The sequence below is a fragment of the Etheostoma spectabile genome, chromosome 13, assembly GCF_008692095.1.
Source record: "Etheostoma spectabile isolate EspeVRDwgs_2016 chromosome 13, UIUC_Espe_1.0, whole genome shotgun sequence".
Classification (NCBI taxonomy): Eukaryota; Metazoa; Chordata; class Actinopteri; order Perciformes; family Percidae; genus Etheostoma; species Etheostoma spectabile.
Window position 1 is genome coordinate 27,144,946 of NC_045745.1, and position 13,318 is coordinate 27,158,263.

The 13,318-nt window shown below is 39.8% G+C and overlaps 1 protein-coding gene across 2 annotated transcripts; it reads left to right on the top strand.

Moving 5' to 3' along the window:
• Positions 1-370: 370 nt before the first annotated feature.
• Positions 371-11,604, top strand: cchcr1 (coiled-coil alpha-helical rod protein 1). Of its 2 annotated transcripts, none has more exons than XM_032533957.1 (19): positions 371-806; positions 1,249-1,543; positions 2,302-2,469; positions 2,589-2,706; positions 2,923-3,117; positions 4,204-4,367; positions 4,468-4,582; positions 4,711-4,821; positions 5,919-6,062; positions 6,185-6,295; positions 6,537-6,643; positions 6,753-6,865; positions 6,967-7,039; positions 7,644-7,765; positions 7,869-8,060; positions 9,536-9,637; positions 9,801-9,934; positions 10,016-10,163; positions 10,694-11,604. In XM_032533957.1, the coding sequence occupies exons 1-19, from the start codon at positions 737-739 to the stop codon at positions 10,822-10,824; spliced, it is 2,613 nt and encodes an 870-aa protein (XP_032389848.1). In that variant the 5' UTR covers positions 371-736; the 3' UTR covers positions 10,825-11,604. The 2 variants fall into 2 exon arrangements, with proteins under 2 accessions (XP_032389848.1, XP_032389850.1); XM_032533959.1 differs by having other exon boundaries at positions 7,647-7,765.
• The last annotated feature ends 1,714 nt before the right edge of the window (positions 11,605-13,318 follow it).

The following is a 13,318-nucleotide window of genomic DNA, read 5'->3' on the forward strand; positions in this document are numbered from 1 at the left end:
TTTTGACATTTAAACAAATGTGAAATTGCCCCCCTCACAGAGCAAGTGCAAGTGCAACAAAACTGTGGATTTGGTCTTTTGTTGTCCTGAATTTGGTCTATCAGGTAAACTCATTCCCAGGTTGTGGATTTGAGCAGGATATACATTATGGATGTTTTATGTTGACAATATACACCCATCAACATGATCAGCCCTGCCAAACTCTGCACCAGCCAATATATACTCCATGATAAGGGCCAATGCATGGTTCCTGTGATAGAGGCGAGATTTGAGGGCGGCCGGAGATGAAAAACACCCTGCAAGAAATAACTCAGGGAAAAGTACTAAAGCTTTACAGGTTCCTTCCACTTTCCCATGATGCACTGCGCGAATGTAATGTGTGTCAGTTCGAAAACGTTAGGTACATCATTTTTAATTTATATTAACTTCATAAACGTACATGTTTTCTGGCATGCTTCGGGTATTGTAAATAAATTGAACATACATGTTTTTTGGGATGCTTCGGGTATTGTAAATAAATTGAGCATCGGAATTTGGCTAGCTGGCTGAAACAGTCCGAGGTTTAAAGTTGTAACCATAGACACGTTAACCTGTAACTAAGGAAACCACGAATAACATCGCGGGAAAATAACTTGAACACAGCACTCAAACAACCCTGACCTGTGTAGCAAGGTAGTTTATGATTTATATCCACTGCTTGCAGTAATAGCTTTTGCTAACGCTACGTGTGTTGATCATGGAAAGACATAACGTGGGAAAAGAAAGGCTCGTAGTACCCACTGATTTCACCTCACCAGCGGTTTCAAGTAAGTTCCTTACTCCTAACTTCAAGCAAATAAAGAGTTCAGGAAAATGCTAGCTAACATTAGCCTTTAATGTAACGTAGACTAACGCTAATGGTGTTCCGTTCTCTGCACCATGTTCCGTTCCGTTGGCTTTTTACTACTGCTCGCTAAATAAATACTTCCAGGTCATGCTTTAAAATAAAAAAATAACAAATAAATGTGAGCCGTTAACCTAACGTAGCTAAGTTAACACTATTTAAGTTTAGCTAGCAACTTTCGTCTGCATTTGTCAGCTCTAGCGTTGACTGGTAACGTTTTTGAAAGCCCAGTCTAACAAACTCTAGCTAACGTTACGGTTTAACATTAGAAATATTAACGTTACATTGGCATAGGACTAGGCGTAACGTAGCTAGCCTAGGTAAATCAAGGCATGCACACATAAATGTTATTTGATGTTATGTAGGTAATATCCAGGAAGACCTGGTACCCCCATCGCATTTCGCATCAAGTGTCCAGTCTGCTGGAGCACATAGAGGCGTTCACGTCACAGGGACACTGCCACCCATCTCCTGGATGAACCCAGGCGTAACATCAGTACCATCAGGGGATCCCAGTCCTGCCAATCCATGGCTTGCCTTAACTCAGGCCCAACAGGAAATATTGGAACTGAGGAAGGAAAATCAGAGAATCGTGATGATGCAAGGAGACAGCAGAAGAGGAATGATTCCAATAGATCACCCATCAGACCCTAGGGCAAGGTATCCCACAATGTGTTTTACAGTGTCTTACATATGTTTACACACCCATGCTAAAGTTGACTAAAAAGAGGAATGAAAAACATATTTTGGAAATTGATTTTAATGCGTTATACATTGGGAAAAATCCAACCTTTAAGAACACCAATTTTGTTTGTGAATGAATAATGTTCTTCCTTAAAATACAGGGGTCAAAAGTATACACACCCCTATGTTAAATTCCAATAAAGGCAGGCAGATTTTTTTTATTTATTATTAAAGGCCAGTTATTTCATGGATCCAGGATGCTATGCATTCTGACCTTACTACCACTAGTTTACACTACTTATTGGAATTCATGGTCAATAACCCTCATTTATATAGAATTGTACCTAATATTTGAGTTATTATGCAGAAATTATGAATTATGTTGACTAATAGTTACAATCAGAGGAATGAAGGGATGAGTTTAGTCAGGAATGAAAGGGATCAATTGTATTTGCAAAGACTGTTGTATGGAATCCAATCCATTTTTTTTGCGGTAATTTGGTTAAAAAGAAACCCATATTTCAGATAAAGACATTTTTTAAAGGGGTCAAATTTGACCCAAGAACAACAGGAGTTTTTTTTAATTCTTTTTTTAGTCAGTCAACTTTAGCATGGGTGTGTAAATTTCTGCAAGTCTGTATATATATATACTGTATATAGTCAGACATACCATTATTCTCTGTCAGTAAGATGGCAAATTAGGTACATGAATAGCTTCTCTTCCTCAAACACAGATGTGCAGAGAGAAATGAGCAGTGTTCCAGATGGGAGTCAGAGTGGCGTCTGGAGGCAGAGAAGCACAAGGCTGAAGCTGAGAGGTTGAAGGGGCAGATAGAGGCCCTGAAGGAGACTGCTGGGAGACACAGGGAAGAGATGAGAGACAGAGGCAGCACTCAGAACAGGTAGAAGATATACTGTATGTTATGCAATCAAGCAATTTTACAGTTTGTAACTAATCATTTCAGAGATTACAGATGAGTCATTTGAACAAGCTTAATATGGCGTAACCTTTGTACGACAGACAGAGCCATGAGTTGGATGCAATGCATGAAGAGCTATGTAAGGCTAAGACTGAACTCAGCCAAATCAGAATGGAGCTCACTCACAGCCGTGCAGAGAAGGAGAAAATAAGCTCACAGGTAAGGCTATTTACTAACCAAACATTTCATTTGATGATTACCTGAGAATTACTGGCATCTTGTAACAAATTTTGAAGTTTAAAGTCAGCTTTTTTTTAGCATTGTACTATAGTGTTGTAGTCTTAATAATAGCTTACAGTCACCTGACAGTTTTAGTTAAGCACGTTTCCCTATGGGTAGGTTAATATATTTTTTTAACATATTTGTTTCTTGCAGCTTGAAAGACTAAAGAGAGAGTCAGATGAGGAAATTACAAAGCTGAGGAGGGATGTAGCGAGGAGTAAAGAGGAAGCCCAGGATCTCGCTCTGAAGGCTGAAATGGGCAGGCTACAAGCTGCGGAGAAGGCCAAACAGCAGACTATAAGACTGTCAGAACAACTGGAGGAAATGCAGAAGAAGCAGGAGTTGGAGGTGTGTGGCAGATTACTGTTAGGGAATAGGGTTAGGGTTAGGGTTAGGGTTAGTAAATAATAAACTAAACTCTGTACATACTTAATTGAGTGATATCAGCTCAAAGCTCTAAATCCAGGAACCCATGTAAATATAGTCTTGCTTTGCTAGACCTTTCTTTACAGTGCTGTGGAGGAGGGTCTGGCTAGTCCACACAGCGTTCCGGGATGAGAGAAAAACGTGCTCTGGTTTACTGGCATTAATTTAAACAAATCACTCTTGCCAAAGGTGGCGCTAAGTGCCGGACGGAGCCATGGTGCCGCTGCAAAATAGCCTCAGAAGGAACTTCCTTTGGGGGAACATGTGTACTAGAACTGTAATCGGGCCTTAAAAGTTAGGCCCAACAAGGCCTGACAAGGCCCGAGCCCGACAAGTACATTTTGATTAGCAATTTTTTAAAAGCCTGAACTCGATTAATGCCCGACATTATTCAAACGTGCGCACGCACACAGCTATTTTGCCTTTTGTCAAAAATGAGTAATTTATACATTTTTTAACATAATTTATTCATGACTAACGTAGGCAGACTTTGGTTTCTTTGCTGGTGAAACCAAAACGTAATCACCAGAGGCCAGCCTCCGTTTCACCTCCTCAGCATCCATTTTCGCGCTAATCAAAATGCATCACCTGACCGCTCATTTACTGCACAACCCGGAGGGTGAGCCTGAGCCTGTGTAAAAATATAGCAATTAAGACCGTCCCGTCGGGTTTGGGCAAAGGTCTTCAGCTCTAATGTGAACGTTCAAAAGTTATTATAGTCGTTCAACAGAAAAACTCAGATTGGACAGATAGTCTCGCTTGTTGTCTCAATTTATGCGGCAGAGATCTGAGGAGCAGTTAACCATAGTCCTCATAAATCGATCGGGGTTTCAAATTCCAACACAAACAAAACGGAAGGTAATGAACAACTGGCTGAAAAGGATGAAAAACAGGGGAATTGTTGACGGCAACGCAGCAGTCCCGGAAGTGTGACTTAGTGGAAATAGACTAATGTAAATAATTATATGTGTCTTAACATTTTCACTGTTTGTCTCTTTAAACTTTCAGCTGCAACAGTTGAATGCTTCCCACTGTGCAGAGGTGGATGCAACAAGAAATACAAACCGTGAACTACAGGACAGACTTCAATCAATAACATCAGAAGTGCTGCAGCTAAAAAACACTCTGATGGAGGTATCTGCTGAGAGAGACGGCCTAAAAGAACATTTAAGGTGCCACATTCGATCTAAACTGAATAGAGCTAAACATTTGCAGCCCTTTCTAGTCAGATTCACAGATTCTTTTTTGGGGGTGGGGATGTTTATTTTTCAGCCAAATGGGACAAGCTTTTGAGACACAATCAACAACGCTGCACAGCCTCAGAAATTACATTGGCCAGCTTGCCCCAGAGAAAGGAGAGAAGGAACAATTAAATAAAGCTGTTGAGGTGAAGACAATATAAACAGTATTGATTGCAATCAGCCTACTGTGAAGTAATTGCATGGAAAAAACAATTCATCCCACTCGTTATATACCAATGTGTATATATATATTCTATTATTGTCCATTGTGTAGAAGCTGAACAAAGAGAAAGCCGCTCTTCAGATGACCACAGAGCTTTTGACAGTCAGGCTCAATTCTGTGACTGAGATACTCGCCCTCCAAGAAGAGAAAATAGTGAAGAAGGTGAGTGTTGCATAGCGATGCATGCTATGCTGATGACACATTGTGGGCAGTAGCACTGCTTTGTAGACCAATCAGGTACCTATCATTCTGTGTTTGCAAAAGTATGAGAAAATGGTCTGAAGGATGGATTCTCTTCATTGATCTTAAAGACGCTCATGTTAACCATTTTGTAAAGAAGATCACAAGGTTTAAGATTGATGATAGAGCAGCTCCAGACAGGATGGTAAAGCCCTGCAGGAGTAATTCAGTTGGCTAAAGACTTCACCTGAAGTGCTCTGTCCAAATTTTGTGTATATATGGTATGACTCTGCATGCAACACATAAAACATTTTTTTTCTTTTGAATGGGTTTTTCATTCTTTCTTTTTTTGTGATCAAATTTTGTTATTGATATTTATATATTCAGAATTTTGCATCCCATGGCCAGAAAACTTAGAGAGGAAAGACGGGAGGGAGGGAGACATGACCACACATTCAGAAACAGACACACACACACAAACACATACAGTACATAAACAGACAGACACACAGACAGACACACACAAGACAAGAGACTAAACACATTAGCAAGTTAAGGCAAAGGCTGCAGCACAAGGCTACAGCCCGGACCTCAATGATTCAGCGATCCTGAGCCAAGTGTCCAGAGTCCTTCCAGGCGCTCCGTGGATGCGCGCCGTAGAGAGTTCCATAAACACAACATCCAAAAAGGAAAGGGTCCATAGTCCAGAGCTGAAAGGCTGACAGATCATTCAGAATCAAGGCATTGGGGTTTTTCTGTCTTTTGAAGTGCATTTTATTTAGTTTGGAATGTCAACTTGCAGAAATTTGAGAGTTGCTTGAGATAGGAAATCATCACAGTAAACAACTTAGTTTTTGGCCCATGATAGACATTTGTTGTATGGTGATTCATTTGAGAGCAGAGACTGTTTTGGAAACTGTTCTCTGATAGCTTGTTAAAATAGTTCTAAAACACCTTCGGTATGTTTTGGAAAACTTAAAGGCTAATTTTTGTGCAATAATTACCCCTGCTCATGCTCATATTAAGGATTTTCTGAAGTGGTGTGTGTGCGCTTACCATATATGTGTGTGTTTTTATAGACCTCGGCAGACCCACTTGTGAAGAATGGATGTGAAGGCCTTCAAGTGCTTCAGCTCTGGAGAGAAAAAGTATTCAAGTTATGCGTCCAGCTTCGCTCAAAGGACATTGAACTACGAGGAGAGAAGGATAAACTTCTTTCAACAGTATGAAAAGCGTCATCTATCAATATACTACCGTACAAATATGTCCATTGTGTTTGAAACTGAAAAAAATTAACCGTTAAGTTGTTCTTGTACTGCCTTTGGTACTGTATTGCTGTAATTAGGTCAGACTCATGGAACAGCAGCTCCAGCAGGAGCAGCACCGGGCTAGTGTGCTCCAACATAGTTTAGATGACAGGATAGCTGAGCTGGAGCTGGAGAGAGTGGAAAAGGAGGTTAGTACCAGAGCAAGTGATGAGATTTACGTGGCTGTCTGAAATTTTGATGATACACAATATATTTGAGGCTGCTTAGGAAAGTGATGAACACTCATGCATTTTTACCACAACAGAGGATGCTGACTATATAGAAACTTTGCTAGGTTCCTAGAGCAGTTGAGGTTTTAAGAACAGCTGCTGGACACAAAGACATTCTAAATACTGAGCATCACATTTGTGTGTACATTTTTTTCCCCAGTCATTGAAACAGGACATGGCCCAGGAGCAAACGGAAAACTCACAGCTAAAGTCACAGAGCCAGGAAAAAGAGGCTGAACTAAAAATCCTGACAGAGGCAGTACGAAGGTAAATCACATTTATCTGAATTCAATTTTGAAGGAATTGTTTTTGTCAATGTTTAAAGTTGTATTACAGTTGATGCTGTATTTTCCCACATTGTGGCCATGCCTCACAGGTTCGGTCTGGCATTTGAAAGCAAGGTGGCAGAAGTAGCCGCAGCTCAAGCAAGGCTCAGCACTTTCACCCAGAGGCTAACCTTTGCTAAAAGACGCATAGAGACAATCCAAGGTGCAGTCATCCTGAAGGTTGATCGCAGTGCTTCACTTTGAATTGCATATTTCTGGTAAAGAGAGTTCGTCACAATGTTTTTTTTGTTTTTTTTGTTTCAGGTTTGATCATGAGGAAGGTTGCGCTGCAGAAAGTTCAGCAGGCCAGTAAACAGACAGAACAAACTGCTGACAGGTTTGAGGTTTCACCGGTCACTTTTACATGATGAATGCACCTAAACAATCTTTTCCCAATGCAAGAAAGCCTTCTTTTTGGGTCTAGTTTTACAAATAAGTTAGAAAACCATTACATTAGAAAGATAGCTTACTAATCTAAGTACTCATCCATCTTCATCCACTTATCCGGTATTGGGTTGCGGGGGCAGCAGCTCCAGCCGAGAACCCCAAACTTCCCTTCCCCGAGCCACATCAAGTACATCTAAGTACTCATATAAGACTAAATGCAAAGAACGGCTAAAGTGGTGAAAGCATGTTTGTGTCTATCTATGTATTTATTTTATTTTCATAAATGTTTGTGAATATGTGTGCTTTGGACGAGGTTTTGTAATAAGGTGTTTCAGTAGGCTGCAACTAACTGCCTAATGTTTTTTAATTAATTGATCACAATATTTTACTCCGTAGTGCCAAATGCACAATGTGCATACGCAAATGCAAACGTGCGCAAAGTCAGTCTTGTTTTGCTTACTTTGTTGTACACCATGCAGTTGCTCCTCCACCTCTGTGCTAGACTTTCTCCACCTTATTTGCTTATTTGCACCTTATTCTTGTCTGTTGCCCAGCATCCTCACAAACCTTCAGACAGAGCTTAGTTCGGTGTGCGAAGAGAGAGACAAGCTCACACAGGAGCTCAAAAGGACCCCTGAGCTCATTGAGAAAGCTCTGGCTGATCTGAAAGAACAATGTAAGCACCCTTAAAACTTACAACATCTTTGTTTCAACACACACACCTGTTTATGTCAATATCAATGCATGTGTCTCAGTTTACTTTTGTACATCCTTCTCAGATGAAAGCCAACTGAGGCTGCAGCAGCAGCAGGCGATGGAGCAGAGCAGGGTGGAGGTCCGGCAGGCTGTGGCTGGCAGAGAGGAGGCCGAGCAAAGCCTGCAGCAGATCCAGGCCCAGCTGGAGGAGGGCAAGGTCAACCTGGAGAAACTCCACTCTGTGCTGCTCAGCCAGCAGGAGCACAGCGAGCGTGGTGAGGCAGCGGCTACCTTAAGCCACTTTTTTTTTTTTTTTTTACCTTTTTAGCCTAGACTAATCCAGGTAAAGTACACTGAGGACTCCTGCTCTATTTCAGAAATGCCCTTCGTCACCGTCTCCACATTCCTTTACTGGAGCAGTTGGGGATTAAGTGACACGTCCAAGAGCACTTTGATTGTCATTGATCAGTGAGAGTAACTGAGTTTCCCTGATACATTTTTCCCAGTTGGTACAAAGATTTAACTTGGCAACTTAGGACACTTAGAACATACATAAAAAAAAAAAAAATCTGTTTTTAACAATAGTCAGGTGGCCTATATGCACATTGAAGGGTTTGCTTGCTGTAATGTGGATTTTGTCCCTTATCACTTAAGCTAAAAGTGGTTAGGAAGGGATCTTTTAATTGGCCTGTATAAACAGGAGGAATAGTTTAAGCAAGCCAAACCTGTTTCAGTGTTCATCTTGAAAAATTGTAAACTATCCCTTAACTGACTGTTTGGATTGCCACCTTTTTAAGTTGATATGGCATACTTTTTAGCAAACAGTGGCCTATGTAGACACACGGAGCACAATTCGCATTCAGTGGTAGTAATGTTTGTGTCCACCTAATGAATGTAAGTCAAATATTCACTCTAACTTTAACCCTGTTTTTGTTTACACCTTCTTCTGAGGGAAATATCCATCTCTTTAGCTGCTAAACGCTCCAATATTTTCACCAAAAAGTTGCTTTTTGTGTTTGTCTGCCGTTTGGTGCTGGGCAAGTAGCGGGCAGTTGGTGAACCAGAAAAGTAAAGTTGTGAAACAATGACCTGAAAGTGGAGGGGAACTGTAGAGTCAGATCATCATTTTCTCTGTGGAATGTTATGTAACATGTAATGGAATGTTATGGAATAATGTAATTATGATCAACTCCTGTCATGGGATCTATTAGTAATATAAAAGTATTGATTCTAGCTGCTTTAATTATGCAGACGTCAAATCCAAACTGTTGGATTTAATTTCCTTTAAATTCCAGGCCTTTAATTTCTTCACTCTATATCCCTCTGTCTTTATTGAAAGAAAACATGAACAACTATTTGCCACTAGCTGACCCTTACGCTACTGCCACCTGGCTGTGTTGCAGTCCTTTATGTGAAACCGTGGTGACATCGTAATAATTGATGAATCTGGAATTGATTTAATCAGCTTGTGGTCTTGCTGTCTATGAACATGTGTAAACAGATGCAATTAAATCCATTTTATTCCCAGAAATGCATACAAATACAGCATTAGACTCTGTTGCTCTGTAAGGAAGGGACTCATCAGACGCCTCCCGATACAATATCTCCACGATACTTATGCCACGATATGATATTATTGCGATTTTAAACATATTGCAATTTATAACCTTTTTTCGAAATTTTCCCCACCCAATTTCTCAGTGTGTGAGATACTGTATTGAGGAATGGTGCATTTGTTGTTTCCTTTTAGCTCTGCAGGAGAGAGTGTCTGAGATTGAGGACTGCTGTGCTGAAAAGCTAAGAGAGATGGAGGTTCAACTCAATACTGCCACGAGAGAGCACACCAAAGCAGGTAGCAGGATTAGAACCATGCTATCTCAGACTACAGCAGCTTAACATTGGGGTTGAAGTCATATCTGTAATGCCAGCTGTGATCTAATATGATTGGTATTGTTTTCACAGTATATAGCAGTCTCTCCCTGTGGCTTTTGATCTGTCCGTATTGTCTCTTGCAGTTATGGCTTTGCGGCAGTTTGAGAGAGAGGCAGCAAGGAAACAGAATGTGATGAGAGAAACTCAACAACAAACAAAGAGAGAAGTCCAGAATAAACAACTGAAGGAGATGGAGAAAGACAAACAAATACTGCTGGTAAGACTCATAAAGCAAAAGACATTTGAGTTTCTGTCGTCATTTCTGTTGATGAACTCCTATAACCTGAATCTGTTCTAGGCCACTGTTGCTGATAGAGGGCTGACAAGTGAGTATACAAGAACTCACACGACAGCTCCACAAAACTCTGCTGTTCCCAGAAAACATCAAGAAAAAGCCTCAGAGAGCACTCGCTTTGTGGGATCAAACATCCAAGTACCTGCAGCCGGTAAGTAGTGTCCTGTACTCTTAACGTGTCAGACACGTCCTAGTCTATATCGACGACAATTCATTTACGCTATTGTTCTGCCTCATGTCCCTCATTTTCGGCCAGATGTCCCTCACCTTGTACTTCCTTTGTGTTGGGATTCTAAACTCCGGCCGATTTATGAGGACTATGGTTAATTGCCCCTCAGATCTGTGCAGGGTAAATCCAGACATCTAGCTAGACTATCTGTCCAGTCTGAATTTTCTCTTGCACAACTAAAACAACTTTTGAACGTACACATGTTCCACCAAAGCAAGTTCCTTCCCTAGGCTGTTTTGCAGAGGCACCGTTGCTTTGCCAGTGCTTAGAAAATGAAAATGAAATGCCCATAAACCAGAGGGCCTTTATCTCCTATCCCGGAATGTTGTGTAGACTAGCCAGACCTTTCTCCGCAGCGCTGTAAAGGAAGGTTTGGCAGTGCAAACCTAGATACGTCCAATATTTACACAGACATGACTGATCTGACCAATGACCTCTCTGTATCCTGTTAGGGAGACTCCTGTCTGTTTTGGAGGAGCTCCATTCTCTCAGTGCTGCAGTGGTAAACAGCTCTGAGGACTCTGCGGAGGAGGAGGGACAGAATGACAGCGTGGGACCATCCACTGGCAGTCTGCACAGCTGATACCTCATGATGACCGACTGGAGCCAGCGAACGCACCTTTCATTTGTACAAAAGGTGGGCAGTGTTGAAGAAACTACAGTCAGTGGAAACAATTAGTTTGAGCCAAACATCAGAAAATCACTCATATCACATTGCTACTGGGTGTATAAGAAGAATGACAACTATGTCATAGTATGCTTGAATATAACACAAATGTAAATTTCAGTTTATAAAATTCTTTCACTATGTTTACAAAGAATACTGTAGATACATTAATGGGCAGATTTGACTCAAAAGGCAAAGTGGTATGAAAGGTTTTGATGTTGATGTGAATAACTAGGGTTTCAGTTGCAGAAGGATCTGTTTTTTTCACTCTCTTGCTCAGACTAAGTCACCTCACCAGTAAGACTATGTTCCACACTTTCATATATTTTAGTTAGTTAAGTAATATTTTTCTTAAACTTCCCCCCAGAATTGTTCCCATTGAATCAATGAAATTCTTTAAAGGTTAAATTGTTACTGCATGTAGAAAAATATAATTAATGACAAATCACTGGCCAAATGATGAGGACTTTAATAAATGCAAATATGTGACTATTACTAGATTTGTCAGTTACCGTGAGCTTTTTCACAGGTAGCAAAGAAAAAGCGACTCCTACATTGCTAATGTGCATAGATGTCTGTTCTGTTGACGTTGATCCTAGAAGTTTATGTGATTCTTAGTTATTTAGAATTATTTGTTATGCAGAAACGTGTATCTTGCTTTTCGGTGTGAGTTAATAAAGTATTTTTATATTGCAATTCTGTGGCATATTTTGATAAATATCGTTTGCAATTGATGATTTGCTATGAATATAAATTCACTACCCACTGGTAATTTTCAGTAGTAAGGTCAAAAATACAAAGAAGAGCAGCTAATGTTATGCAGAGTTTTTAACAAGTTAGATTTTTAAATAAAATTAGATTGTCGGATTAAAACTTTGAATCACAAATACACAAGAGTTTTTTTCTGGTTTATAGTTGGCTGAGAATGTTGACTTTGTTATAATACAACAAGCTTTATTGTGATTGGTGCATCTATCCTGTTACTCTTAAAATTACCAAGGGACAATTTGGAAGGCTTGTATGATTTCATGTTGAAGAAACCAATATTTTCACCTTGAGATTCATGGATGGAGGTCAATGTTACAATCATAGGATGGATGATGATAAACATCCTGATGAATCAGATAATTGTGCTATTTGTCATGTTGTCACGAGTGCTAATACATTTTGCAGTAGTTCAAAGTTTCAAGCCTCTCGGTGAAAGCATCTCATGGAGAAATGAGGGAGAGCAGAGGGAAAATAGGAAGTAGGAAGGTCTAGACTTTACTAGTATTTTCATAAAGCAGGGACACACTGATTGCTGGAGAGGTGATTCATCATTGCAAGCAGAGGATGAATGCATCAAATTAATTTCTTTTAATGCAATATTTTTGGAAGTTGTATTGTATATGACGCCTCTAATACAAACAAATCTATAATGTCATCAATGACACAGTGAAGGAATTATGTAATGCTTTAAACTTACATGAATTATGATGGATACTTTAAAAAGAATGTGCCACCAAATTCATAATTCCATCTTGGACTATTGGTGTTTTTGTTTTTACAGTATTTTAGATCACAGAATGCATTAACATTATACATCACATTATATTACATATATACAGTACTATTAATTATTGTGAGTAATTATAGCAAACGCTCGTGGAGGCCTACTGCTGACGAAAAAGCATGATGGAAAGCAAACCATGTGTCCCTGTAGGCAGTTTAAAACCAGCAGAGGGCAATGTTGTCACAGGTGAGAGCAGCACATCTTCCAACGTTCTTTTAGGCTGTACTTTGTAAAGCACACTTTCCTCAGTGGAATAATATTTAGAGGGTAAATGAAAAATATGATTTCTATAGGTTAAACGGGTGTTCCTTATTTGCAGCTTTAAAACGGCTAGTGAGTGAGGATGGCTATGTGCACAAAAGGAATCTGCAATCTGTATTAGAACTTAACTTCAATCAATCTGTACAGAAAACCTACCCAGAACCATTTAATGTTGTACTGTGTTTCTCCACAAATGGCTAAACAAAAATGAGAAAAGGATTCTGATGAAAAACCTTCAGGATGATGCAAAATGAGACTTACGATATACAGCCTTAATAAATGCATTTATACGTCTTTAATACAGAGAGAATAGCACAGCAGCAAGTGTACACCGTGGTTAACCTGATGAATAATTTACCAAAGCATTGCAATCGAGACAAGACATGGAATAAATGAGGTGATAAAACCAATGGATAAGCTCCCAACGGATTTTTATTAACAATATAGAATTAATGGCATGTAAAATGAGTGGTTCAAAACAAACAAGTGCGTGCCAACCAACTGTGTTTTTACATATCTCGCTCTAAGCAGCACTAACATGGGGTGTGAATTCATAGATTGATAGAAGATTGATAGAAGTATTTTGTGCTTGTGTAT